This window comes from Hibiscus syriacus, unplaced genomic scaffold, assembly GCF_006381635.1.
Source record: "Hibiscus syriacus cultivar Baekdansim isolate YM2019G1 unplaced genomic scaffold, ASM638163v2 tig00113337_pilon, whole genome shotgun sequence".
NCBI lineage: Eukaryota > Viridiplantae > Streptophyta > Magnoliopsida > Malvales > Malvaceae > Hibiscus > Hibiscus syriacus.
This window is the reverse complement of record NW_024063456.1, coordinates 258828-286059: the sequence shown is the minus strand read 5'-3', so window position 1 is coordinate 286059 and position 27232 is coordinate 258828. Positions and strand designations below refer to the sequence as shown.

General features: G+C 32.1%; 3 protein-coding genes, 1 long non-coding RNA gene and 1 pseudogene across 4 annotated transcripts; 1 reads left to right on the top strand and 4 right to left on the bottom strand.

Moving 5' to 3' along the window:
• Window positions 1-335: 335 nt before the first annotated feature.
• LOC120186284 lies at window positions 336-2052 on the bottom strand. The gene is made up of 3 exons (XM_039190269.1): window positions 1499-2052; window positions 1256-1423; window positions 336-545 (listed from the first exon to the last, which is right to left on the bottom strand). Exons 1-3 carry the CDS (start codon window positions 1967-1969, stop codon window positions 351-353), a joined length of 834 nt encoding a protein of 277 aa, XP_039046200.1. The 5' UTR covers window positions 1970-2052; the 3' UTR covers window positions 336-350.
• LOC120186286 lies at window positions 1746-24503 on the top strand. The gene is made up of 3 exons (XR_005522195.1): window positions 1746-1892; window positions 14820-14828; window positions 24476-24503. It is a non-coding gene; the product is annotated as an uncharacterized LOC120186286 (long non-coding RNA).
• Window positions 11485-14857, bottom strand: LOC120186280. The gene is made up of 6 exons (XM_039190266.1): window positions 14598-14857; window positions 14252-14517; window positions 13282-13731; window positions 12746-13159; window positions 12052-12432; window positions 11485-11933 (listed from the first exon to the last, which is right to left on the bottom strand). The coding sequence occupies exons 1-6, from the start codon at window positions 14749-14751 to the stop codon at window positions 11646-11648; spliced, it is 1953 nt and encodes a 650-aa protein (XP_039046197.1). The 5' UTR covers window positions 14752-14857; the 3' UTR covers window positions 11485-11645.
• Window positions 16838-18185, bottom strand: LOC120186285 (annotated as a pseudogene).
• Window positions 23949-25681, bottom strand: LOC120186283 (transcription factor MYB61-like). The gene is made up of 3 exons (XM_039190268.1): window positions 25228-25681; window positions 25019-25148; window positions 23949-24930 (listed from the first exon to the last, which is right to left on the bottom strand). The coding sequence occupies exons 1-3, from the start codon at window positions 25358-25360 to the stop codon at window positions 24018-24020; spliced, it is 1176 nt and encodes a 391-aa protein (XP_039046199.1). The 5' UTR covers window positions 25361-25681; the 3' UTR covers window positions 23949-24017.
• Between the last annotated feature and the right edge of the window lie 1551 nt (window positions 25682-27232).

The window sequence follows — 27232 nt, the reverse complement described above, 5'->3', positions numbered from 1 at the left end:
TCTGTAAAGTCAGAAGACTATCAAGTGTCATCATGTCTTGATCTCTTGTGCTCAAAAGGAAGCTTTGATACCATTATGTTCTGTGGAGATAGATGCGTAGGGTTGGCGTACACGTGCGACATAGGTGCACGGTTTTGTTTAATGGTGTTAAGTCATGTGGAAGCTGCCATCGGATAGGAAGTGTAGGCACTTTGGTTTAGGCTTTAGAATTTTGCAAAGAAGCCCCACCGAGTAATTTACAAGAGATTATTTATGCCGAATATTGGCAACTTTATTCACTTTCAAGGTAGGAAGGAATATCGGAAAACCTTTTTAATTCCAGATGAGTATCATTATTACATTATGATGAGTTACAAAGCACTCATCATTCTCTTTGCTTCTTCACGAATCGACAAAAGGTTCGTCTTGATCTCCATAGAAAGCCTACTCTCAACAAGCTGAACAGGCAACCACATCTTCGGCTTGAGATCGACTGAATATGAAAGCGTTGTCTGAAATTCTTCACCAACAAATGCTTTGCCGCCTTCACATTTTCCTTCATTAAACTGCACACACACCAATTAAATAAGAAAGGAGGGGAAACATAAGTCAATTTCATCGGTGACACTAGTGACAAACACCAATTTCATCAGGCCATCAAGCCGGAAATATTTGGTCGCAAACTAAGTCAAGACCTTAGAAAGGAGGAGAAATTGAGAAGATGCCAGTGGGGAAGATGGCGAGAATCATTAAGAACTATACTTCTCAAGCCAAGCCTCAAGTTTTCTAAACATGGATTTCTTTAGACCAGCTAATGGCCTAATGCTGTACCATATGATTCTATAGACGCGCCCCGAAAGAGCAAAATGCACGAAAAAGAAACCGTGGACACCAACTACAGAGAACTTGGAACAAACCAGCAACATCAAAATCAAATGAGACGACAAAAATTGCAAAAGTAAAACTGTAAGTGAAATGCATTTGTGATAAACAAGTGCTAAGTGAGCCTAAAACCAATGCAAATTCATTAAATTATACGGCTTAGACATTTGCAGAGGAGGAAATATACTCGTAGCACAAACCAATGGCATAAATAAGTCTTGAGGGCAGAGCATGGATCAAAATTCAGTCTCGATTAAGCAGGAAATAAGAACTCCTTTCAGTTGATCCAAGGTTTCCTTCAACAATGAGATGTGGTTCTATACTCCCATGAAAAACAAATTGAAATACAAGATTTAAAGGCACTTAAACAGCTTAAGAGCAACTAATTCTCTACCTGCTCGATCAACCATGTTCCTTCAAAAACAATAAAGTCACCTTCAACCATCTTAAATTGAATCTCACGCTTTTTCCCAGAAGGCAAAATCTCAAGATCTTTCTCATAACAATCTATAACTCCTTTCGCATTAAATTTCAAACCCAATGGCAAGTTTTGCTGTCCAATCTGCCGAACAAAATGTAACACAATGATCAATAAACCATATTTATAAGTTAAAGAAACGGGAGATAAACGATTTACCTGATAGAGTCGAGCAAATTTGTCTCTTTTTCCCACAACTTTGCTGACGGTAAGAGCCGGAATAACATCAGACAACTTCTCATAGTCGGTCAAAATGTTCCAAACGGTGTCGAGGCTGGCTTCAATCCCAATTTTGGACCGAATTCTACGAGAACTCCTTCCAAGCTTTGTTACCTCAACAAAGACACCATCTTCGGATAATGATTGTGTTATGTCATCTGAAAGTACAAACCCATCATCCTCAATGTCAAAATAAACATCGTCATCTTCATCCTCATTTGTGTCGGAAGTGGTGGTATCGGAGTTGGAACAAAAAGGGCAGGGCCTGAATTTGGAGAAAAGAAGCCTGGGATAGGGAGTTGAGAGGAAAAGTGAGGCGGTGGTTTTGACGGAGGTCGATGGGTTGAAAAAGAAGCGGGCGGTGAGTACGACGGTGGAAACAGCTGTTAGCGGAACTGGATAGGCGAGCATATTTTGTGTATCTTAACCGAAAAACCACAGCCCCACATTTTTCAGTGCTAGAGATTTTCCAGGGGATTTCTTTACATCAGCCATTTCCTTTTAAGAACAGCAATGTTTCGAGAGGCAGAAAAGAATAGAAAATGGTGTCCATGGCCCAATAGTTTTATATCGTTTGGGTTGAGGACTTCAACCCAGAAACTGAATTTGGGTCTGTTTTACATATTTGGATTGAAAAGCTTACGTATAGATGAAATCAACAAAGTGTAGTTTGTCGTGGAAAAGATGATGATGATGAAAGTATATTTTGTTTCATTTTGAGACATTACGATCAAAAACACTTCTATTAAATAATTTCTTTTATTTTAAAATAAAATGATTTTTGGTTGGATGAAATTGTTACTTGATTAACGATTAACGTTTGTCGTTAGCGTGATAAGTCATATCTATTCAAAATGATGACGTTACATGTCATATATACATAAGTAATAACATAACACATTACACATCATTATTTTTGGACACAGTAAACTTGTTATGTCAATAATAATAATTGATCATTAATCAACTGACAATTACCATCCAATTAAGGAGATATTTTATCAAACATTAAGGGCGAATAACATTACACTTACGTCTTTTCCCAACAAAGAAACAGGTAAAGAAATAATTTTGATTTCTAAAATGTATAAAGACCATGGAAATGAAGAGATTATTAAAGGGTTTGAAACAACAGGCATGGAAGTACGTATGAATATGCACCTTGAGTTATGGTAGGTTTAGCCGTTCTTTGGATAGACATTGTGGATCTTCGACTTTGGATCTTAAATCTTAATAATGGCGAACCAAAAATTAAATTGTGAACAATTAATACCTACATTTCCTAAACGTCAACCCAATTTATAGAAGATGACTTTACTTGAAAGTTCTTCAATTATAATGATCCACTCCATCTATGGAGTATTTCTCAAGGGTGGTTTCTTACTTGCAATTAATCTCTATATATTCTATTTTACATTCTAACAAATAAAATCATTTTCAGTTTGAGGTTAAGAAGAAAACGCCTTTTATACCAAAACTAATTTAATGTGAAATTCTATTAATAAAATTAAACCCTTATATATATATATATATACTAAATATTATTAATAAAATAATTACATTAACATGATTCGAAGATTTCGTTTTACACACCAAAATAAAAGTAATTAAAATTAACATGATATGAAAAATAACACGAATATAACATAATAGTAAAACACATAAGTATTTATATATATCAAATTAATAATAAAACATAATTAATAAGTAATATAAACACAAAATGAATATTAAAATATGTTAAACTTTATATAAAATATAATATGATATGTTAAAATTTATAATAAAAAAACATATATAAGTTTGAATACAATAAAATAAACAAAATTCTACATAATTACATAAAACAATATTTAAGCTAAGATAAAGATCTCAAAATCTTATTTGCATAATAAAAATTTATTATGACGAACACTACAGAATTTATTAGTAAGATAAAGATCTCAAAAATCCTAATTGTATAATGTAATATTTTTAGGAAGATGAACACTACACAAATTATTATTATAATTATTAGTTTTTTGTATGCAGCATAATATTTTTATTATGATTGTGATTTATAATTATATATTAAAATAGAAATCTGGCATCAATCTTGCTAAAGATGAAGACTCCAACACATAAATCACATGTTTATTGATTAAAGCATAAGGGAAAAACTTAATTCTAGTTTGACAAGCTATTTTTTCCCTAAATCATACGATTGGGATCCCTTAACTTCATCTTAAAAAATTATTAACAACTCTAATATTCATATATGATCATTTTTTAAGGATCGTAATATTAAATGAAATTTAAAATTGAGATAAATTTATTTATAATATTTGATTTTTAAATATATTTTATTTTACGTCTTCTTATATATGTTTTATTTAGATTTAATTTATAAATTTATATTTATCTATTTCTATATATACGTTGAAGTTCGTTCATATTATTTTAAACGTTTTTTTTATTCAATTTTAGTATATTTAGAGGAACTGTCATGCAGCCCAAAAAATTTGAGAATTTTACATTAAATTTTTAATTATTTTGAAATTTTAATTAAACTCTAACCTAAAAAAACTCTGAATATTTTAAATAGTCCCTTTCAAATTTATAAAAATTCTCTTTAAATCTTTTAAAATTTTAATAAAACCCCTTCATATTTTGAAAATAATTCATTATACCCCTCGTATCTTTTAAAACTTCAATTACACCTCTAAATTATTTTAAAAACTTAGCTAGATTATGTGCTGTTTTGTCAAGATCAGATATTGATAATATTATATATAGATATATAATATTTATATCATATAAATTAAAGTATAAAGATGAAATTATATATTTTCCTGCCAATCTATTGTGTTATTGTGCATACAACCCCAAATCCACGTATGATTTTCACTCATTTTGGTGCATTTCCTCTCAATTGGCTTTCAACCCCCATTAAGTTTGGGTTTAGTACACATAAATCTTAAAGATACAATATACATAAATAACAATTTCCTTGTATTCCAGTTACACGTAGATATTACTGACGGAGCCTTTACTCATTTATTTAATATGGTCTTAATTAAGATGAAAATTATCTATGTTTTAGTACATGATTATGAATTGGTTACTCACCAAATACATGAAAATTATGTTACCAGTCATTTTCTGTGATTCTTGCTGACTCGCAGATTTAACTAGAAATCTAACTTTTACTGATTAGGCATCCCCAAATAAGATAAAACCCTGTTGGTTCCAATGCATGTTAACCACCTCAAGATGTCAGTTAAAAAAATACAATTGATTGATGAATGATTTTCATTGCATTTTGTTAAATCAATGATTAAGGAATGTGTTATATTATGAGAAAACGATCACACAATAGGAGATATTAAAATTTTACTGGTTCTATAATGAAAAAAAAGCACGAATTAAATATGAGACTTTTTTATTAATGTCGAAAATAGAATAATATAAGAATTTTTTATCAATTTGACTTGACTTCAAACCCTAACTCATAGTAACTATTTATAAGAAGAAATACTTTATTATTAAAAAAACTTGCTTAATACAAATTTACTTGTTATATTTTGACCAAAATTATAATTGGTAATTAAATTAATTTTTATTGTAATCCTAATGGTTGAAGATTACTTGTTAATTAGGTTTACTTAATAAAGTAAATATTTATTTTAGACAAGAATTCTTATGGAAAAAGAATCCATGGTAACCACGTATTTGACGCTATAAATAGATATTATATCTTTACCTTTAGGGTAATGGGAGAGAATTATTTTGGAGAGAGATAATCCTTTTTCAGATCTTAATAACTTTTGGGGCTTATGTTGCAAAGATAATTTTGTAGTGATGTTGGAAGAGTAATTTGGGATATATCGAGTTTTGGTATCTATATCGAGTTTTGATAGACATGTGATATCATGTATTTGTATCATTCATATTCTCTATGTTTACAGTGGATTGTTGTTCATCTCATCCGTTGGAAGTAGAAGAGGCCAAACCGCGTTAAATCTCGTCTCCTTTGCATAACTTATTTTATGTTGATATAACTTTGATTATTTTTTCACTCTCAAATTCCAAACAAGTGATATCATAGTTATGGTTGGGGCATTGAAGTTTTGAAGGAATTCCTTGTTGTAGATTTTGTTAGCGATTTTGGAGACATGCAAGATGAATTTGCTGCAATGAGTTTTCAGTTGCAAGGAAATATTCTCAATTGATCCGGCGATGCTTCAATGGATATTGCGTAAGAATTAAAGTTGTTGAAGACTTGAAGACCAATTTTTGATGAAATTTAGGTCAATGGGGAGATTTGTTATATTTTGACCTAAATTATAATTGATAATTTAGTTGAATTTTATTTTAATTTTAATGGTTGAAGATTACTTAGCAATTAGGTTTATTTAATAAAGTAAATATTTATTTTAGGTAAAAAATATTATGGAAAAAATTCTTTGGGACAAAATATTTAACTCTATAAAGAGAGATTATGTCTTAGTTTTTAGGGTAATGAGAGAAATTTGTTTTGGAGAGATGTAATCTTTTTTTGGGATCTCTGTAATTTTAGGGGCTTATGTTGCAGAGATAATTTTGTAGGGATGTTAGAATAGTATTTTGGGATAAACTAGGTTTTGGTATGTATATCGAGTTTTAGGATACATGTGATATCATGTGTTTGTGCTCTTCATGTTCTCTACTTTATAGTGGATTGTTGTTCATCTCGCCTGTGGAGGTAGACAAGGCTGAACCACGTTAAATCTCATCTCCTTTGCTTGTCTTATTTTATGTTGATATCGATTTGATTATTTTTTCGCTTTGAAATTCCTAACACTACTCATACGAGGTTTCTTTTTTAATGGATAAATTATGTGTTTAGTACCTAAACTATCAATTTTGGTCCATTTTAGTGTCTAAACTTTCAATTTTTTCAAAACCATACCTAACGTTTAGTTTTTGTTTCATTTTAGTATTTTTCATTAAAAACTTAGCGGAACTGTAACAATTTAACACTTTTTATGGGTAAATTACATCATTCATCACTAAACTATTTTCTCACTCCTATTTTGGTCGTTGAAGCTTATTTTTTTAATTTAATTACTTAACTTTCAAATTACTCCTAATTTAATTACTCTAACTTTCAAATTTTTTTATTTTAATTATATGCTAATAAAATAATAAAGAACATCATGTGACAAAATATTATTACTAAAAGAAATTAGAGTGATTAAAACATGAGTAATTTGAAAGTTGAGTAGTTAAATTGAAAATTTTTAAACTTTAATGACAAATTGGAGTGAGAAGATAGTTAAGGGATGAATGATGTAATTTACCCAATGTCACGTCCAAAAGTTACGTTAAATTTTTAATGGCAGGGGTACTAAAATGAAACAAAAACTAAACGTTATGAATAGTTTTGAAAAAAATTAAAAGTTCAGGGATTAAAATGATAGTTTAGGTATTAAATGTATAGTTTATCATTTTTTAATAAGCATTTCCTAATAGAAATATGATTCAAATAGAATTTGGGTCACAAATATTCTAACAAAACTCTAACAATTTTCATCTTGACACAAATTCTAAAAATATAAGGACTTCAAGATTTTTAAAAAAAAAACTTAAATTCAACGTAAAGTCTAAATTGAACAAAAAAAACAATTTTTATCTTGATAAACAAGTTATTCACCTCTTCTATCAAATTGTTTAATTGTATTAATCAACAATGATTTTCAACTAAATTTGTGGATTAACTTGAGAAAAAAACCATATATACTTAATATGAAACTATAATAATAGTTGTTGTCAATGGGTGGTTGTGTGACGATAGACAACAACCAAAAGAAATATGTTTTAAAATAATTCTGATTTTAGATGTTACATATATTTTATATATAGTGTTATAAAAAGGAAATTATAGAAACCGTGCTCAAATGAGAAATAATACAGTATAAGAAATGTAATAAATAAAGGTGAAAATATGATAAAATGTTAAGTGATTATGTATGACTATAGTAAAATATTATGTTATAAAGATTAATCGATTAAATTTTAAATTAGGTAGTTTTAAATTGTGATATGAAATAGTATTAAACTGCCTAGATGTTGCACGAGATCATATATAAATTGGAAATTAAAATATTACATTATGATTTTGTGTGGTTAAAGAGTCTAATAATAAATGTTAAATTAGGAGGTTTTAAAAGAAGCAAAAATTTTACCTGTTTCGAAGAGGAAATGTTATACAGAATCTTTGTGACATCCTTAACATGTATTCGAGTACGAATGCGAGTTAAGGATGTTACATCAGGTTTGCATTCAGACAATGCACAGGTGTATCAGTGTCGCATTTAGATAATGCATACCAGTTCAGTCATTATGGTTAGAGACCCTTCAGAGGAGTACTCATGGCGAGGCCCTTAGCAATGGATTAAAGTAAACTGATACACCTGCTTCAGTGATAGAGCAGGAGAGCTTTAACTAGGTGGCACTTGATCTAGGTCATGCGTGTATCTACTGTTTAATACCTTGTCTTCAGCTTGCTTATGTTTATGAAATTCTTATGCTGCATTAGATTAGCGATTATACTGTTGGGCTTTGTAAGCTCAACCTTCGAATGTTTTCCGTTGGCAGTCAGTAGCTTGAGCTGTTCATGGAGCACCATCACAACAAGACTTCCAGCATCTCCGAAAGAGTATTGTATTGTAGCTTTAGTGGGCATATATATTCATAGAACCTTACTCATGTATTCAGTTTATGAAACTCAAAGTTTGTATTATTTTGGTTTTAAATTATGTGTCAATGACTCTAATTTTGTAAAATATTTTTATATCAATTATTTATGTTTTATTTATGATACCCTTCAGTGTGTTTAAAAGGAAAATGATCAGATTTGAAAACCAGGGGTTGCCTCAGTAGCCCAACGTGACACTTTAGGCCCAATTGGATTTAGGGTGTTACATCCTAATCGCTGGCTGGTTTGCGATGTATAAAGTTGTATCTACATGTGATGTAATTTTGGGAATAATGTTCATTGTAAAGTCGCATGTATTGACACAATCAAGATTAAGATGTTCAATGAGATTATTCGAACACTTGGTAATATTAGACATGATCTAGATTTGAGTAGAAATCTAATTTCGTTAAGTACCGTAGATTCAAAAGGGTATAAATTCTCAAGTGAATGTGAACCTATGAAAAATTGCTAGAGTTCTCTTCTTGTGATGAAAAGGCAGAGAAAGATTACTAAATTTTATGTTTTACAGGGTTCAACAGTTTTAGATAATGCAACTGATGTTTCCTCGCCCATGTCAAATAATGTTGTTATTGGTAAAAATATTTTAACTAAATTAAGTAAAACAAGATTTTTTTGTTGAACAAGATAACAATGGGTAGGAAATTTATGTGAAGTAGAAAAGAGTTCAATTTCATGGAAATAACAAATTTAAAGATGGAACTATCATTGATGATCGAGATCGTGTTGTGCATGATATTACTCGTGTTGATACATTTGTAAGCAAAGTTGACATTTATGGTAATCATGTCGATGTGAAGACTAAATCCAAACTTATAAAAAGCTTGATTTCGATCTGTGTTCATTACCGATGATTATCCATTTGAGGGGTGTTGTGGAAGAGGTGAAGAACTTGTTTGTTGAAGTGAATTTTTTTTGTTAAATTTGGGTGTCTCATCAAATTTGTCTCATCAAATTTGGGTGTTTTGTATCAAAACCTTTACACTTTCAGGTCAACGTGGAGATTTATTAGAGTTTGACTCGAATTCAAAGTGACACGTATTAATTAAATTATTGGGGAAACTAAGAAACCTAATTTGATTAGAAGTAGAAACTTTATTTTTTTTCTTTTGCGTAGAAAATCTACTTTTAGTGTATTTCTACTTTATAAGTTTCATTTTTAATCAAGTATCTATCCCTATAAATATATATTAAGGGTAAAACTTAGATATCAAGTTTTTATTTCTCCAAAATTCTCTTATATTTTCTTCCTTTATATTATTGAAATTCTTCTCTTTAGTGTTTTCCATTTGGGTTTTCCACATAAAATCTCGATGTTCTTCATTTGTCTTTTTTATTGTGTTTATTTGTTTGTTGATAACCGTTCAGATACTATAACATTTTTTATTGATGTTTTTTTAAAAAAAATTATAAATATATCCTATCCGATCCCATTGCCATCTTACCCGTTACTCTTGTAGATGAGGTTTCCCGACCATGTGGAGAATGAAATTGTATATGAGAAAGCGAACAAGCCTAGATAAATGTAGTAGTGCACAAAATGCATATATGTTACATCGATCATATTTAAAGATAAAAGGTTATATGAGACTTTTGTACTTTTTTATATAAAAAAAAATTAATGTGGCCATTGAATTTTTTTCATTTAATGTGGCCATCAAATTTAAAAAAATAATTCAATGTGACTCTTTGACCAACAATTTCTATTGTTGACTATTACGATGCTAGCGTGATACTTCACAATGTCGACGTGGCAGTCCACGCTGGCTTGTGACGTGGTTGATGATGTTGTGAATGAGCTAAATTGATATTTTCAAGTTCAAGGATCAAATTTATTTTATTAAAAGTTCAAGGGCTTATTTGATTTTTAAAATATAAAAATTTTAAATTTTAAAATATAAAAATATAAAAATATTAAAAATAAACATACCATTAATTACTAATGTTATTTATTAACTAAAAATAGGTTATAAATATTATTATTTAATTTAATTTTCTTTTTCAATTTTTCATTAAAATTATAAAGGTCAACTTTGTCATTTTTAGTGGCGTTCGATATCGGTAATGATCTCTGCTGGTGGCTCCGAAATCCTATTTTTGTCATTTTTTAATCTTTTTTATTTATTTCATTCGCTTCATCAAATAAAAGAGAATCTCTGAAGTGTTATACTTTTATTAAATGATATACGAGGTGTGATTCTCTTAAATTAATATTATATATTTTCACAATTTTGAATAAATTAATATTTCGATATTTTGATGATCATATTTCATATTTTATTCACTTAAATTATACATTCATAAATGACAAGGTTTTAGACCAATATGATGAAGATTGGACTTATTCATAATTTTACATATATGACAATTATATTTATATTTATATTGATATTTAACAGTTGGATTATTAAAATGTTAATTGTATGAAAAGTTATAGAAGTATGTATTATGCTCTCATTCTGCTAATTGTGAATTCTCATTATTCTTATTTTCATCGATACATGAACAACCATTTTGACTGGTTTTTTTATTGTAATTTCAATGTAAAATAAAATAATAAATTAAATTAAATAATAATATTTTAAAATTAAATATAACCTATTCTTTTAATAAATAATATCAATAATTAATACTATTTTTAATCTAATTTTTAATTTTTTATGTTTTAAAATTAAAATATTTTTATTTTTCTATAAAAATCTAATAAGTCCTTGAACTTAAAAAAAATATTTTGGCCCTTAAACTTGAAAAAAATTTAATTTAACTCATTTGTCACATCATCCACTATAGACTATTACGTCAAAATCATGGACCACCACATCAGCACCATAATGTGTCGCATCAGTATCATAACGGTCAACGATGTAAACCGTTAGTCAAAACGTCACGTTGGGTTCTTTTTCTAAGTTCGAGAGTTACATTGAGTGCAAAAACAATTTGAGCGCTATATTGATTTTTTTTGGAAAAAGTACAAGGGCATTAGATACCATTTTTTCTAATTTAAAATATCATGGTTCTCCACGAACAAGCAACTCGATGGTAAAGAGATTTGTTGTTATTCCTTGAGGTCCCGGGTTCAAGCATCATCATTCAATTTCAAAAGGTAAAGAGTTATCTATGAACATATAATACCTTGTCTTTACCCCAAGATTAATAAAAAAAAAATAGCATGGTTGTGAAGATACTTGGGTTTTAAAACTTAACTACACAGATATATCAGCTCACTGCAAGGACAGGTCTTTAAAGGTCGGTGTTCCTATTTCCATAACAAGTGAGACAAATGCATAACGATCTAGACCATCCATGTCTTACCATAATATAATGCTAGATATACACACAACTCTAAAACTATCGAATAAACATAACCCCCCAAACTACAAATATGAACAACATGGAGCCTACTATCACATTTGTAACATATACTAATGGTGGCTTTGGTTTGATCCTTAGCTGGGACATCTCCACGAACTTGAATGGATTTTTCCTGCTGCTGCCAGCTGATCTTTCAGATCTTGAGTTCAAGACCGACATGGCATTCCTGTCCTGATCCATTTTAGGGCTTTTGTTGGCCTGCACGACGGATTTCTTGTTTTGGACAGGTTGAACAACAGGAGTATGTATGCCACTCTCTCTGGCCTGCAAAAGTAAAGCATGTGGAGCAAACAGCAGTTAGTAGTGTTGTAAAGAAAGCGTTGTTATTTCAATCCACGTATGTACTAGTTAAGTTTCCTTCTACACTGTTTAACCAACTTACCTTGTCTCTGAACACTGCTTTCCCACCCTGAAATCGGGCAAATTCTGTATGCCCCTGTGCTTTCCCACTTTGAAATCGGGCAAATTCTGTATGCCCCCGTGCTTTCCCACCCTGAAATTGGACAAATCCTGTTTGCCCCTGCGCCACTAACTTGTTGGATCTTGGCTTGGATTCAGATTTGCCGGCTCTTGAGATAACAGGCCTTTCCTCCTTGACCGATTCAAGACAATTGATCTCACAGGCTGTAACTGTCGCCGATTCAACCCTGGAATCCATCATCAGGATCTCGTCGTGATGAACACCAGTTTCCAATCGATTCTGATTGAGCCTTTCCGAATGGCCATGGTGAATCCCATCAGGCATATGAACTAGCTCATCACACTGTTATACAAGACAAAGAGAGGTTATGTCAAGTTTTCCAGTGTCACAAATATGAAACTCAACAAAGATGCGAGGAAAACTAAAATAATTACACTGCCAGGACTGCAGAAAAGCAACATTGTATGACCTCTTCAAGATGTAGACAAAACATAACTATAGACTTTCTATTTCACTGGAGATCCTAATACACCATAGGAGAACATCATAACTAGAAACTCGAAACTGTAATAAAATGTGACAGTGTCAGACATTATTCAAGCAATTGTTCTACTATAGTACTGACTCAGTTAGCTATTCGAGATTGTTTCTTTACCCATGCATTATCCCATATAGGGTCAGTGTCGCGTCTATCACCAGCAGAGTCTGTTGCCCAGTAATCAGGGCCATATATGTGCTCAGCCTCTACATTGGAATGTTCTTGGTTATTGAATAAAGAAACCATGAATTCCATTTCTTCCTCAATGCTGTCGAGATCATCATCAACCAACGCGTCAGAAGGTGGGGAATCGAGATCGTCATCAACCAACGCATCAGACGGTGGGGAATCAAGATCGTCAAAGGAGATACCTTCGTCAATCATGATCAGCCCATTATTGACACTGGTTGGAGGGAGATCATGTGAGCCCCTGGATGGTGAGAGATCAGAAGCAAATATTCCCTCATCTTCCATCTGCATCTGCAAAACCAGTGCATAATCCATACTGTCGGACTGTAGTTGACGAACCACCTAAGTAGGAATCATTGATAAACCAAGCATTAGTTTCTGTATATGCTGGCTCTACACACATGAAGAAAAGGTTCATTTGTTACTCAGCGAAAAGGCTGCTTGTAAGTCTTGTTCATTCTCACCTCCATAGACGTAAACCCAACAGGGGAAATAGAAGCCGCAAAACGTGCACTTGTCTGACCGACATTTGAAACCAAGTTTTCAGTTTTCTCATAAGCATTTTTCCTCAAGTAATCAGGACCATATATGTGCTCAGCCTCTACATTGGAATGTTCTTGGTTATTCAATAAAGAAACCATGAATTCCATTTCTTTCTCAATGATGTTGTCGAATTGACGTTGCCACTCATTTTGCTCGTCATCAACCAACGCATCAGACGGTGGGGAATCGAGATCGTCAAAGGAGATACCTTCGTCAATCATGATCTGCCCATTATTGACACTGGTTGGTGGGAGATCATGTGAACCAGTGGATGGGAGATCATGTGCACTTGTCTGACCGACATTTGAAACCGAGTTTTCAGTTTTCTCAGCAGCATTTTTCCTTAAGTAGCCGACCACATAACTATTACTCTAAGCAAATTGAAGGCCAAAAGAGGACCAAAATGTTAGGAATGCCATGCTATCAATTGTTCACCCAATTTTAACAAATAAAAATTGCAGGTTTCAATCAATTGTACAGCGTACTAAAAAAATGCAGATTAACATAACAAAATACAACTTTAAATCGTAATTCAGTAAGACTAACAGGAAACAATCAACAATCTACAGAACTATTTACTTGATCTTCAACAACTCCAGTAACATTAAAGGATATTAAAGTAAACAGAGCCATAAATAAAAAGTTGGTAACAAGCCATCGTATCATTCACCATATATACGTATGTCAGACTCAGAAGAAGGTGTAACTTATAAAATTTTAGGGCAAAAATAGATTATTAAAAGAAAATAAAAATCTAAAATCTAAAATATACGATAATTTAAAATTTTCAGGTTCTAGCAGCCCGCTAAGTCAATCCCTGCATATATATATATATAAACAGAACAAAAGCTTAAAAAAAACCCTTTTATGTCAAGTGAGCATGAAGATTACCGCATTATGAGGAAGGAAATCGGGATTGGCGCGGAACTCATGCATGACCCAATCGGTTTTGACCACCCCACGAGGGGTACGCCCCCTGTGAAAAACCAAAGTCTTCTTGGTACCAATCTGCCTGCCTCCATAACTCACCGGCCGATCCGCACCCGTTGATTTCCAAAACCCAGAGTTGGTTAATCTGTCCATTTTTTTCTCGGAAATCTTGTTGAGTTTGTAGAAGAACCACCACTCTTGATACGTCGACCGTACTAAAGACAGGGCTGTCCGCTCAAAAAAATTCAGCAAACAAAATTTTAAAGATTGAAAGACAAACAATGAAAATGGGAAAATATTAGTTTACCAGGTAATTCCCAGGGCTCATGCTTGAGCAGGTCGACCTCTCTGATATGACGAGTGGTTATATGATCATCGATCATCTTATTCCTGAGGTAGAAACTGATGATTTGTTCATCAGGGGGAAGGAATCTGAACCCAATTTCTAGTTCGATGATCATGTTCCCGATCGATCCCACCTTAAAGCTATTACGACAGAAGAAAGGGAGGTGTCAGTTTTGGGCAGCAGAGGAAGAGGGTAGTGTGTGTGATAGTGGAGATGAAAGTCAAGTTTTTGTATATATACAAAGCAAAGCATTGACTTGCTATCTTTTATGGTCTTCGGCTCGGTTTTAATCGAGGGAAAAAGTTTACGTGCCTTTATAATTGAGAAAAGAACCGGCAGCTAATTGGTTTTTAGGGATATTTAAGAATTTGAATCTCAATATTTATGAATAGAGGAAAGTAAATTGAGAAGATCATTTTTATATTTTTTCCGGTAATACAGCATGAAAAAAACTTGACTATGGTGTTTTCTCCATTTCAACTAGCGTAAGTACCTCTCTCGGTGGAGTATAATAGGTAGTTGTTCCCACCAGATAGCCCCTAGCCATCCCGGCAAGCTTATCCGCCACGTTATTAGTTTCACGTCCGATTTGATGAATCCTCGCTTCCCAGTTCCTGTTCAGCTTCTCATGAATAAGGACACCTATGGTATTACCATCTCTTCCACCATGGCGATTGATCACTCTCATTGCTTCCGTACAGTCGGTTTCAACTTCGATTTTTCTAACTTCAAAATTCCAAGCATCACGCAAAGCTCCCCCGCAGCCGCCATGTTCCCAGGCCCCCCAACGGTTCCATCTGTAACTCCAACCAATTTAACTCCGGTTTTTGCCATTTATCTTGATGATGCCTCTCCATTTTATGAGCATCATTGCTATTAATGAACTCATTCACCAATCGCTGACATTGCACCAATATGTCCTCACGGTCAACATAATTTGGCTAAAATATAAAATTTGTAACATCCTAAAAATCAGGCTAGTAACTAAAGTGTAAGATTTTAAAATTTTGTGGTCAATTTGAATAAATTGAAAAGTTTAGGGATTTATTTAAAATATTTTGGTGAATGATTGTTTAGCAAAGATTAAAAGAGGAAGGGGCATTTTGATCTTTTTGACAATTAATGAATTTAAAATTAGTTAGTGGTGTATTATATACATGATGAAGGAAATAAAGATTTTCAGAGAAATCTAGAATCATTTTTTCATCTTTTCTTCATCCTCCCTACGCGAGTGCTTGGCTAAGGTAAGAGAATTCTAAATTTGTTATTTCTTGAATTTTTACGTTGGTTTTGATTCTTGGCATTTTGATTCTAGTTTGACAAGCTATTGTTTTCCTAAATCATACGATTGGGATTCCTTAACTTCATCTTCAAAAATCATTGACAACTATAATATTCATATATGATCATTTTTTAAGGATAGTAATATTAAATAAAATTTAAAATTGAGATAAATTTATTTATAATATTAGATTTTTAAATATATTTTATTTTACGTCTTCTTATATATGTTTTATTTAGATTTAATTTATAAATTTATATTTATCTATTTCTATATACGTTGAAGTTCGTTCATATTATTTTAAACGTTTTTTATTCAATTTTAGTATATTTAGAGGAACTGCCATGCAGCCCCTAAAATTTGAGAAATTTACATTAAATTTTTAATTATTTTGAAATTTTAATTAAACTCTAACCTAAAAAAACTCTGAATATTTTTAAAGTCCCTTTCAAATTTATAAAAATTCTCTTTAAATCTTTTAAAATTTTAATAAAACCCCTTCATATTTTGAAAATAATTCATTATACCCCTCGTATCTTTTAAAACTTCAATTACACCTCTAAATTATTTTAAAAACTTAGCTAGATTATGTGCTGTTTTGTCAAGATCGGACATTGATAATATTATATATAGATATATAATATTTATATCATATAAATTAAAGTATAAAGATGAAATTATATATTTTCCTGCCAATCTATTGTGTTATTGTGCATACAACCCCAAATCCACGTATGATTTTCACTCATTTTGGTGTATTTCCTCTCAATTGGCTTTCAACCCCCATTAAGTTTGGGTTTAGTACACATAAATCTTAAAGATACAATATACATAAATAACAATTTCCTTGTATTCCAGTTACACGTAGATATTACTGACGGAGCCTTTACTCATTTATTTAATATGGTCTTAATTAAGATGAATGCAGCATCATAATATAACACGGGCAACCACCCGAATTTTCAACTTGAACTGAAATCTAAGAAGCACCACCGTTTCAACTGCAGCTTGTTGGATGACTTGGTCCATTTGGTCCTCTTCGCCGTCCCATATCTCAGGTATTACTTCTTTGATGTTGTGGATGTTACGTAACATGTAATCTGCTTCCGGCCTCGGTGTTGAGCTCCCAAACTGCCATTATCGTCACCATGTTAACCATCAGTTTATAGGTGCAGTGATCGAAAACGAAATCTTATACAGCTTACTATGACTTTGTGAAGCCCTGCTGCTTTTCCGGTTGTGATATTTCTAGCACTATCTTCGAAGAAAATCTTGAAGAAGGAAAAAGAAAATAGGAATAAGTGTTAAGAGGAAGAAAAGAAACTGTGCTCAAGGATTGAGTGTCTATTGTTTTCTTGGGGTCGACATTGGCGAGCTGAATAGCAGCTTCGAATGCTTCCATCGAGGGTTTACAGAGAATTGGTGACTTATCAGGTGGTTGAAGAGGAGGGTTAAGTGTCTCAAAGCATATGATGCCTTCAAAACATTCTTCCAAGCACAGCCTATTAAGAACTTGTTGCGCATGTGCCTTATCACCATTCGTTAAGATCTAAAAACATCGACAAACATCTTAGAACAGACAACATATTTTTATGTCTTTTTGTCATCTGTTGATCACTTACTATTTTCCTCTGTGGCATCGAAAGTAGTAGGTTTCTTAACATCGGATCTGGCCTCAGTGTTTCGTACGGCAATCTTCCATGAGCATAGGCATGAAACTCGTCGTTATCGAATTCATAACCCAGAGCCTGAAATTTCTTGAAAAAAGAAGCTAAAAAAAAACATAAAAGAAACTGACAGAAGGGAATTTAGAACAGAATAAACTTGAAAGTAATCTTTAAACCAGCCATAGTTGTTCCATATTCCCTGTACAATTCCAAGCACATTCTTGGTACTTCACTTTCTTCAATATCAAGGTATTTCAGCATGAATTCTGCCATTTAAGCAAGTGAAATTGCTTATATCAGAACGAAAAAGAAAGAAAGAAAAAATCATGTTTGTGTTTCATGACTTACCTTCTATGTTGAGGCGGCAAGCCAAGTTGAAACCTATACTCAAGGGGTAAAGAGCATCATCCAAGTCTGTAAATCATAAACAGAACCCAAAGTCGTAAATGGTTCTAAAAACTCGAAACCAGAGAACGATCGAGGGAAAAACTGCTACACGACACGATTTTGTTCCTAATGATTAAGAGATTAATCGTATGGAAGAGCAAGCTAGCTTTCGTATTTAGCTCCGGTGGCTTTTGCAACGGTCTCCATCTTCATGATTGTACATTAAAAAAGCAATAGCTAAAAGGACTTAGAGGTTAAGCATATATAGATAAGTTAGCCTTGTGTCCTCATATTGAGAATGATAGCATATTCAGCAAATTTAATTTAGATTTTGACGAAAGCAAGACAATCCCATTAACCGAGGGAGATGAGTCTAAAATAACTAATTAGAAGCAAATCACAGCGATTTTTTTTTTAAAAAAAACCGTAGACCTAATCAAAAAGTTATTAGATGGCTCAGGTTTACCACGTCATATGTGGTTCCTACCTAATAAAATCTATTCATCTTATTTTTTTTAAGGTGAATCTTCACATGTTTCCTACATGTAACAAAGAGTGTATGGTTATTTGGAAGTTACTTTGAAATGAATGAATTTTATTGATTGGACCGCGAATGATGTGATGAGCCAAGTCCATCTAATATTTTTCCACCCAAAGAGTAATGGAAAAGCAATTTTGATGCACGATCTAGTTGTGGCCGATAGGGGTGACCTGCATGGGTGGATCAAGAGAGCAGACGGAATCCCCATCTAAAATTTTTAAATTTTTATATATTTTAGATATTTTTGTAATTTCAATTGAAAATTTATTTCCGTCCCTTAAAATTTTATAAATTCACACTCTCTTAAAAATTTTATAACTTCGCTCCCTAATATAAAATAATTTCATAAAATTATGTCTCCATACCTGGTGATATATATATTGAATGATGTATTGATGCTGAAATTGGCCTATGTGGTGAGCATATTTTTTATCTATGTTTTAGTACATGATTATGAATTGGTTACTCACCAAATACATGAAAATTATGTTACCAATCATTTTCTGTGATTCTTGCTGACTCGCAGATCTAACTAGAAATCTAACTTTTACTGATTAGGCATACCCAAATAAGATAAAATCCTGTTGGTTCCAATGCATGTTAACCACCTCAAGATGTCAGTTAAAAAAATACAATTGATTGATGAATGATTTTCATTGCATTTTGTTAAATCAATGATTAAGGAATGTGTTATATTATGAGAAAACGATCACACAATAGGAGATATTAAAATTTTACTGGTTCTATACTGAAAAAAAAGCACGAATTAAATATGAGACTTTTTATTAATGTCGAAAATAGAATAATATAAGAAATTTTTATCAATTTGACTTGACTTCAAACCCTAACTCATAGTAACTATTTATAAGAAGAAATACTTTATTATTAAAAAAACTTGCTTAATACAAATTTACTTGTTATATTTTGACCTAAATTATAATTGGTAATTAAGTTAATTTTTATTGTAATCCTAGTGGTTGAAGATTACTTGTTAATTAGGTTTACTTAATAAAGTAAATATTTATTTTAGACAAGAATTCTTATGGAAAAAGAATCCATGGTAACCACGTATTTGACTCTATAAATAGAGATTATATCTTTACCTTTAGGGTAATGAGAGAGAGAATTATTTTGGAGATAGATAATCCTTTTCAGATCTCAATAACTTTTGGGGCTTTTGTTGCAGAGATAATTTTGTAGTGATGTTGGAAGAGTAATTTGGGATATATCGAGTTTTGGTATCTATATCGGGTTTTGATATACATGTGATATCATGTATTTGTATTATTCGTATTCTCTACGTTTACAGTGGATTGTTGTTCATCTCATCCGTGGAAGTAGGAGAGGCCGAACCGCGTTAAATATTGTCTCCTTTGCATATCTTATTTTATGTTAATATAGCTTTGATTATTTTTTCACTCTCAAATTCCTAACAATTGATATCATAGTTATGGTTGGGGCATTGAAGTTTTGAAGGAATTCCTTGTTGTGGATTTTGTTAGCGATTTTGGAGACATGCAAGATGAATTTGTTGCAATGAGTTTTCAGTTGCAAGGAAATAATTCTCAATTGATCCGGTGATGCTTCAATGGATATTGCGTAAGAATTAAAGTTGTTGAAAACTTGAAGACCAATTTTTGATGAAATTTAGGTCAATGGGGAGATTTTTTATATTTTGACCTAAATTATAATTGATAATTAAGTTGAATTTTATTGTAATTTTAATGGTTGAAGATTACTTAGTAATTAGGTTTATTTAATAAAGTAAAATTTTATTTTAGGCAAAAAATATTATGGAAAAAATTCTTTGTGACAAAGTATTTAACTCGATAAAGAGAGATTATGTCTTAGTTTTTAGGGTAATGAGAGAAATTTGTTTTGGAGAGATGTAATCCTTTTTGGGATCTCTGTAATTTTTGGGGCTTATGTTGCAGAGATAGTTTTGTAGGGATATTAGAATAGTATTTTGGGATATACCGCGTTTTGATATGTATATCAAGTTTTAGGATACATGTGATATCATGTGTTTGTACTCTTCATGTTCTCTACTTTATAGTGGATTGTTGTTCATCTCGCCCGTGGAGGTATACAAGGTTGAATCACGTTAAATCTCATCTCCTTTGCTTGTCTTATTTTATGTTGATATCGCTTTGGTTATTTTTTCGCTATGAAATTCCTAACACTACTCATACGAGGTTTCTTTTTAAATGGTTAAATTATGTGTTTAGTACCTAAACTATCAATTTTGGTCCGTTTTAGTATCTAAACTTTCAATTTTTTCAAAACCATACCTAACGTTTAGTTTTTGTTTCATTTTAGTATTTGTCGTTAAAAACTTAGCGGAACTATAACAATTTAGCACTTTTTATGGGTAAATTACATCATTCATCACTAAACTATTTTCTCACTCCTATTTTGGTCGTTGAAGCTTATTTTTTTAATTTAATTACTTAACTTTCAAATTACTTCTAATTTAATTACTCTAACTTTCAAATTTATTTTTTATTTTAATTATATGCTAATAAAATAATAAAGAACATCATGTCACAAAATATTATTACTAAAATAAATTAGAGTGATTAAAACATGAGTAATTTGAAAGTTGAGTAGTTAAATTGAAAATTTTTAAACTTTAATGACTAAAATTGGAGTGAGAAGATAGTTAAGGGATGAATGATGTAATTTACCCAATGTCACGTGCAAAAGTTCCGTTAAATTTTTAACGGCAGCGGTACTAAAATGAAACAAAAACTAAACATTAGGAATAGTTTTGAAAAAAATTAAAAATTCAGATATTAAAACGGATTAAAATGATAGTTTAGGTACTAAATGCGTAGTTTATCATTTTTTAATAAGCATTTCCTAATAGAAATATGATTCAAATAGAATTTGGGTCACAAATATTCTAACAAAACTCTAACAATTTTAATCTTGACACAAATTCTAAAAATATAAGGAGTTCAAGATTTAAAAAAACCCTTAAATTCAACGTAAAGTCTAAATTGAACAAAAAAAAAAAGCAATTTTTATCTCGATAAACAAGTTATTCACCTCTTCTATCAAATTGTTTAATTGTATTAATCAACAATGATTTTCAACTAAATGCAAGTCTTATCAAGTGTGGATGTATAAGATAACTTAATTTTCATATTGTTAAAGCCATCTTAAGCGTCAATTTTACTCATAATTATATCAACACAAATAATATGATGAACAACGCAATTTTAATCATCAATAACAATTATATTTTTCTCATTAATTATCCTTGTAGTAAATTGAACTCTCTTCTTAAATTCGTTATGTCATGAGCTTAAATCTCGTTTATGCTTCTTAAAACTATTGTGCTCACGACTGCTTTGTTTAACATAAAATTATTTTTTATTCAGTTAAAACGTTTTCACTTGTAAGGTCATCATCTGGTGTAGAGGAAGAAAAATCAACTCTATTGTCTAAAATTATTGAACTTGTAAAATATAAAATTTGACAATAGGAGAGCCATTACAAAATATCATGACTAATACAGCCAACATGCTTTGATAGCCAAGATAAATTATTTCTCCTTAAGACTTTGTATGATATATTAATTCTTAAGAAATTATTTTATAAAATATTAATTTTATTTAAATTATCAAATAATATAAGTTATCTTCTGTATTATAACCAACATTATTATATAACTTATAATTAGTTGAAATCGTTACGTAGTCAATGAGACTATATTTATTTTTCATTTAATCACGTTAAATCGTAAATAATAAATGAATCGATATCTTCTTATAAATATATTTTCTCTTTGAATCCTTCCCAACGTGTCCCTTTGTTCTTTCATACTAATTAATGGTAGATAAGAGCCTTAGGTTTCTTTTGGGCTTTAAGCCTTCAATAAAATGGACAAACATCATACACAATCACTAGGAAGAAGTCAAAACAACCCACTTATTAAACCGGACAACAAGAACACTACATTGAGCAATCAAGGGAAAACTACATAGACAGTCACTTGACTATGGGTAAGTTTTGCTTTTGATCATTTGATTTTAAAAAATATAAAATAACAAATTGACTTATCGAATTTATCTTTTTTGACTATGTACATTAAGTTTATAATGAAAATTCACACGACCTTTTTTTTAAAATTCTAAAATAATATATTTAATTTTTAAAATTTATACATTATACTAATTCATTTTTTCAAAGCGACGAGGATTTGATTTATCTTTTTATAATATTTTATTTTGTTCCAAGTTCCAAAACTAGGCAATAATAACATGCATGTTGAAAACTTGTACACTTTGCAGGCATCATCACTTTGAATTTTGGTGAATAATTTGTCAAACAACGTCGTGATTACACTTGCCGAACTCGATTGCACGAAAACGAGTTTGGACATTTCAATTTAATTGCTTTAAAAACAGGGTTGAAAAAAGTTTCCCAGAGGAAATATAACATTGGCGGCAGGTGATGAAGCAAAAGATGCCCTCCATGACTCATCCAACCCAGAATTAAAGCAGTGGGTCCAAACACAACACGGCTTCGCTTTCAGTTACTACCACTTCTCATGTAATATGCCACGAATTTGTAGCTATATTCCCACTTTCTTCGATCTCTCCTTGTCCAAACACTGCATGGGTTTTCTTTTGTGCTGCTTTCAGCGTAGGATTTTCAAAACTTGAAGTTCAAGTTTCTTGCTTTTGAATAAGGTGTTTCTTAAGATAACGTGAGTGTGTTAGAAAGGACTTTACAAGACAAGCACCACTTACATGGCCCTTGCTAGATTCATTGTCACTTTCCCATGTATCCAAACCGCCCGATCAACCCTCTTTTATAAGTTAACCCCTAACATAAAATTTTACGTTCGTATAAAGTGAACCGACTCTCTTTGCTTACCTAAGCATGATGCGGCACTTGGCATAAGCATTTTTTCCCTCTAACATTTAAATTAAAGAGACTGATTTCTTTGTGTCCTCCAAATAGTGAAAGATAACCAATATTCAGTGTTGGAACTGGATAAAAAAAAAGTAATAATTAAACAGGTTTCATGAATGGATTGCTGGTAATATCTTTTTTCAATTCTCAAAGCTGGTTTAGCTGCTGACAATGGGGATGAATGGATGATACGATGAGCAAATGATCCTTTTTTTTCTAATCAACAATTGGGTTACAGATAGAGAATTGCAACATCCCAATGCACAAATATGACCATATGCAACAAGGCCAAGAAGAGAGAAACGACACTAAAACAAGCCTTATTCAGCAATTCTAACCCACACACGCAAAAAAAAAAAGAGAGGCTAAATAGAATATTGTTTTTCTCACAAATAGTCCAAAAGCAAAGGTGATAATTTTTTTTTTTGGTATCAGATTCAGAATCTATATACACCAGAGTGAGTTAAAAAGAGAGAAAAACTGTGGTACACACCTGATATTGAGAATGCCATTTTTTTTTTTTTACTTTTTTGGTAAGTCAAAGAGAAGGGGCCCTTTCACAAATTGCAAAGGAGAAGCTAAATATGTCCATAAGCTGCTGTAAGTCTTTGGATGTCCTTAGCACACAAATCCGAATTCTGCACAGCTTCTTGCTGTTGCTGTTGCTGCTGCTGCTGCTGCTGTTGGTTAAAAGACCACATAGTGTTCGATGAACTATTGGTGAAGAAATCGGTTTCCAGTTTGATCTCGATATTGCACAAGGATTGTGTGGTTTGGTTCTGCAAAGCAGCAGCCATTAATAATGGATTGTTGAGATACTCTGGCCACCTGATTTCTTCTCCTTGGTGTTCCATCAAATGGATTGGATTTGGAGCCTCTTTCTCCCATGAGTAACTGTTGCTCTCGAAGAAGGAACTGCCGCTTTGTAGCTCGGTGCTGCTACTGCTATGAGGAGTAAACGAGGCCATCGAATGACTATCGGAGGAGACGGTGAGAGAAGGCTTGAAAGCCATGGGAGATGAGAGAAAGGAAGTAGTCAGTGGCGGGAGAAGAGTCGACATGGAACACGCTGAAAATTCGGAATCGATATCGAGACCTCTGTTACTAGTTTGAGTGAACCAGAGAGAAGGGTTCGAGAGTCGAGCGTTGGAGGTATAGTTCAATTGCTGAATGGGGAACTGACCATCCATGAACAAGTCCTTGCTGCTGTCGATTGTGTTGGAGCAAGGAGAGGAGCCTTCCATCGAAACCGGTCCCAATTTTGGATCGTCGGTGTTGAGGTTCAATTCGGTAGATGCACCAGAAGCCATATCCAGGCTATTTGTGGATTGTTGAATCTTTTTGTCTTCACCACCTTCAACCTCAGAGAGAGGCTTGTGAGTTACAGGATCAATGCCTCTCTGCCTAAGCTTCTTCTTCAAACAAGAGTTCCATAGATTCTTGATTTCATTGTCGGTCCTTCCAGGCATTTGTGCAGCTATTTGGGACCACCTGAAAGATCAAAGAATTTTCTTACAGATTCCTTCATAAAATCCATAATTATGAGAGAGAATAACAATACTAATACTAATAATAATACCTATTCCCCAGAACTGCATGTAGTTCAATTATAAGATTCTCTTCTTCCTGAGAGAATGTGCCTCTCTTTAAATCAGGTCTCAAGTAATTAATCCACCTTAATCTGCAACTCTTTCCACACCTCTGCAGACCTGAAAAATTTCTCATATTTTTTCAGAAACAATTAATGGGAAAAAGAGAAAGGATTGCATATAAAAGGTGACAACTTACCAGCTTGTTTAGGGACAGAGCTCCAGCAGCCATGGCCATACTTAGTGATATGCCTCAAGAGCTTCTCATCTTCTTCAGGTGACCAAAGACCTTTCCTAAGCTTCTGCTTGTAACAGCAAGAGTGCCTCCCCATTTCAAGACAAGACCAAATGACAATGAGGAAGAAAACCCCTTTCCTAAAACAGCAAACTTTGCTGAATCCTAGGTGAAAAAAAAAACAATTTGTCAGCAAATTAACAGTATCTTTGCAATGAAAAAGAGAGAATGAAAGAAAGAAAGGGTTTTTGAAATAGGGCGGCTAGAAAATGAAGTAAGAGCTGAGAAAGGGAGTTGAATTAATATAAGAGGAGGGTGTCCACAAAGAAAAGTCGCATTCAATAAGGTGGTATAACTTTTAAATGTATATATATATACATATACTATAGTTTTTTCTTCTTTACTTGTATATATTCCTCTGCTTTTTCTCATTTCTTTTCCCTCTTCTTTAATGTCTTCTGCAGGGATGGTGGAGCATTTCTTTTATCTGATTCCAAATGGTAAATTTTCAGGTGATGGCACCCACAATAAAAATTGCCAAAAGGTAAAGAATTTCACATACCGAAGGAATCATGGAAAATAACAGAGTCTCTTATATAATATTATTGATGGGAATAGTTTGTCATCAACTATTAGTGAATTATCTTTTTTTTGATTTAGGTAAAGAGTTATAGTTTACGATATAACGATCATTAGATAGTATTTTTCTGTAAAAGAGAATTGGACAAGAAGAAAGATGAAAGGAAAAAATAGTCTCAAGATTGTGGAACGTTCGATCTCTTTTCTAATCTTAATTAGGATATTTATAAGGTCACCATGATTATTTGTAGATTATTGGATTAGACAAATCTAGTAATGACTTTGGGTTTATGTTATGGTAAATCACGTGTTCGTGTTCGTGTCAGAGGTCTTATCCAGTGGCGGATGCATTCATCGTTAGGGTGGGCAAGTGTCTACCCTGGAATCCGGATTTTCTTCGATTAATCATCTATTTTATAGATAGTGTTTACCCTGAAATCTGAATTTCTTTCTACCTGAAATTTTATTTATGCTTACTTCATTTAAAACTTTTGTACAGTTAACATATATGTGCCCACGCTCAAATATTTTTCTGGATTCGCCACTGATCTTATCTATGTAACGTGATTGACTAGAAAAATTGTATATGGAGAAATACAGACTTATTAGAGACTCTGATAAGCGAAAAGATGTATTTCGAAGACCTTGACCGAAGGAATGTTTATAGTTTTAATGAAACTGATCTAACGAAAGTTTAAAGGTTTCGAAAGTAATATCGGGAATATAACGAATATATATAAAAGGAAATAGGATGCAGTCCACGCATTCATCTATGATCTCTTTTGGGGAATTCTTGAGAATCATGATCACTTTGAAAAGTTTAATCATTACGTGGAAAGAAACAAATATATTTCTTTGTTTGTGTTCTGGAAATTAAGAATGTGTTTCCTGTTTCCGATGAATTTGGGTGGAGGGTCCTAAACTGCCCAACTGGCTAACTCCACGAATATTTTTCCACTTTTAGATTCAAGACTGATTCATAATATATTTCCAGTCTCATTAAATGAAACATGGAAATGCTTTCTTCTCTCGCCAACCACCAAATTTGAGAAACGAATTAAAACTTCATAGACGTTGAAGCTTACTAATTAGTTTGTAAATTTATCAGACCATGCAATAAATTCCTACTACATCATGTAGATTTATTTCGTTTTTAGTAACACCGACTGCAACACCATTCATTTCTATTCGATATGTATCCGAATATGGGGTGAAAAATATTTTTGAAATTTAAGTGTGTTGCTATCACATACTTGTATGGTAGCTATTTCCCCCTAGGTTGAAATATTCTGGTTTCCCGGTTCATACTTTATCTGTCCATTGGAGGGAAAAAGAAAACTGTTAAAATAAAGAATCTAAATCCAGAGGGAGGGTTGGACTTTACGAGGTT

Excerpts from the sequence above, each read along its gene's own strand:
- LOC120186284 (XM_039190269.1), bottom strand. The coding sequence starts at position 1,969 with ATGCTCGCCTATCCAGTTCCGCTAACAGCTGTTTCCACCGTCGTACTC. Across the intron at positions 1,424-1,498 it reads AATTTGCTCGACTCTATCAG|ATTGGACAGCAAAACTTGCC; the intron begins GTAAATCGTTTA and ends TTTGTTCGGCAG. Across the intron at positions 546-1,255 it reads GAACATGGTTGATCGAGCAG|TTTAATGAAGGAAAATGTGA; the intron begins GTAGAGAATTAG and ends GTGTGTGTGCAG.
- LOC120186280 (XM_039190266.1), bottom strand. The coding sequence starts at position 14,751 with ATGATCATCGAACTAGAAATTGGGTTCAGATTCCTTCCCCCTGATGAA. Across the intron at positions 14,518-14,597 it reads TGAGCCCTGGGAATTACCTG|CCCTGTCTTTAGTACGGTCG; the intron begins GTAAACTAATAT and ends TTGAGCGGACAG. Across the intron at positions 13,732-14,251 it reads ATTTCCTTCCTCATAATGCG|AGTAATAGTTATGTGGTCGG; the intron begins GTAATCTTCATG and ends CAATTTGCTTAG.
- LOC120186283 (XM_039190268.1), bottom strand. The coding sequence starts at position 25,360 with ATGGGGAGGCACTCTTGCTGTTACAAGCAGAAGCTTAGGAAAGGTCTT. Across the intron at positions 25,149-25,227 it reads CTCTGTCCCTAAACAAGCTG|GTCTGCAGAGGTGTGGAAAG; the intron begins GTAAGTTGTCAC and ends GAAATTTTTCAG. Across the intron at positions 24,931-25,018 it reads CATGCAGTTCTGGGGAATAG|GTGGTCCCAAATAGCTGCAC; the intron begins GTATTATTATTA and ends TTGATCTTTCAG.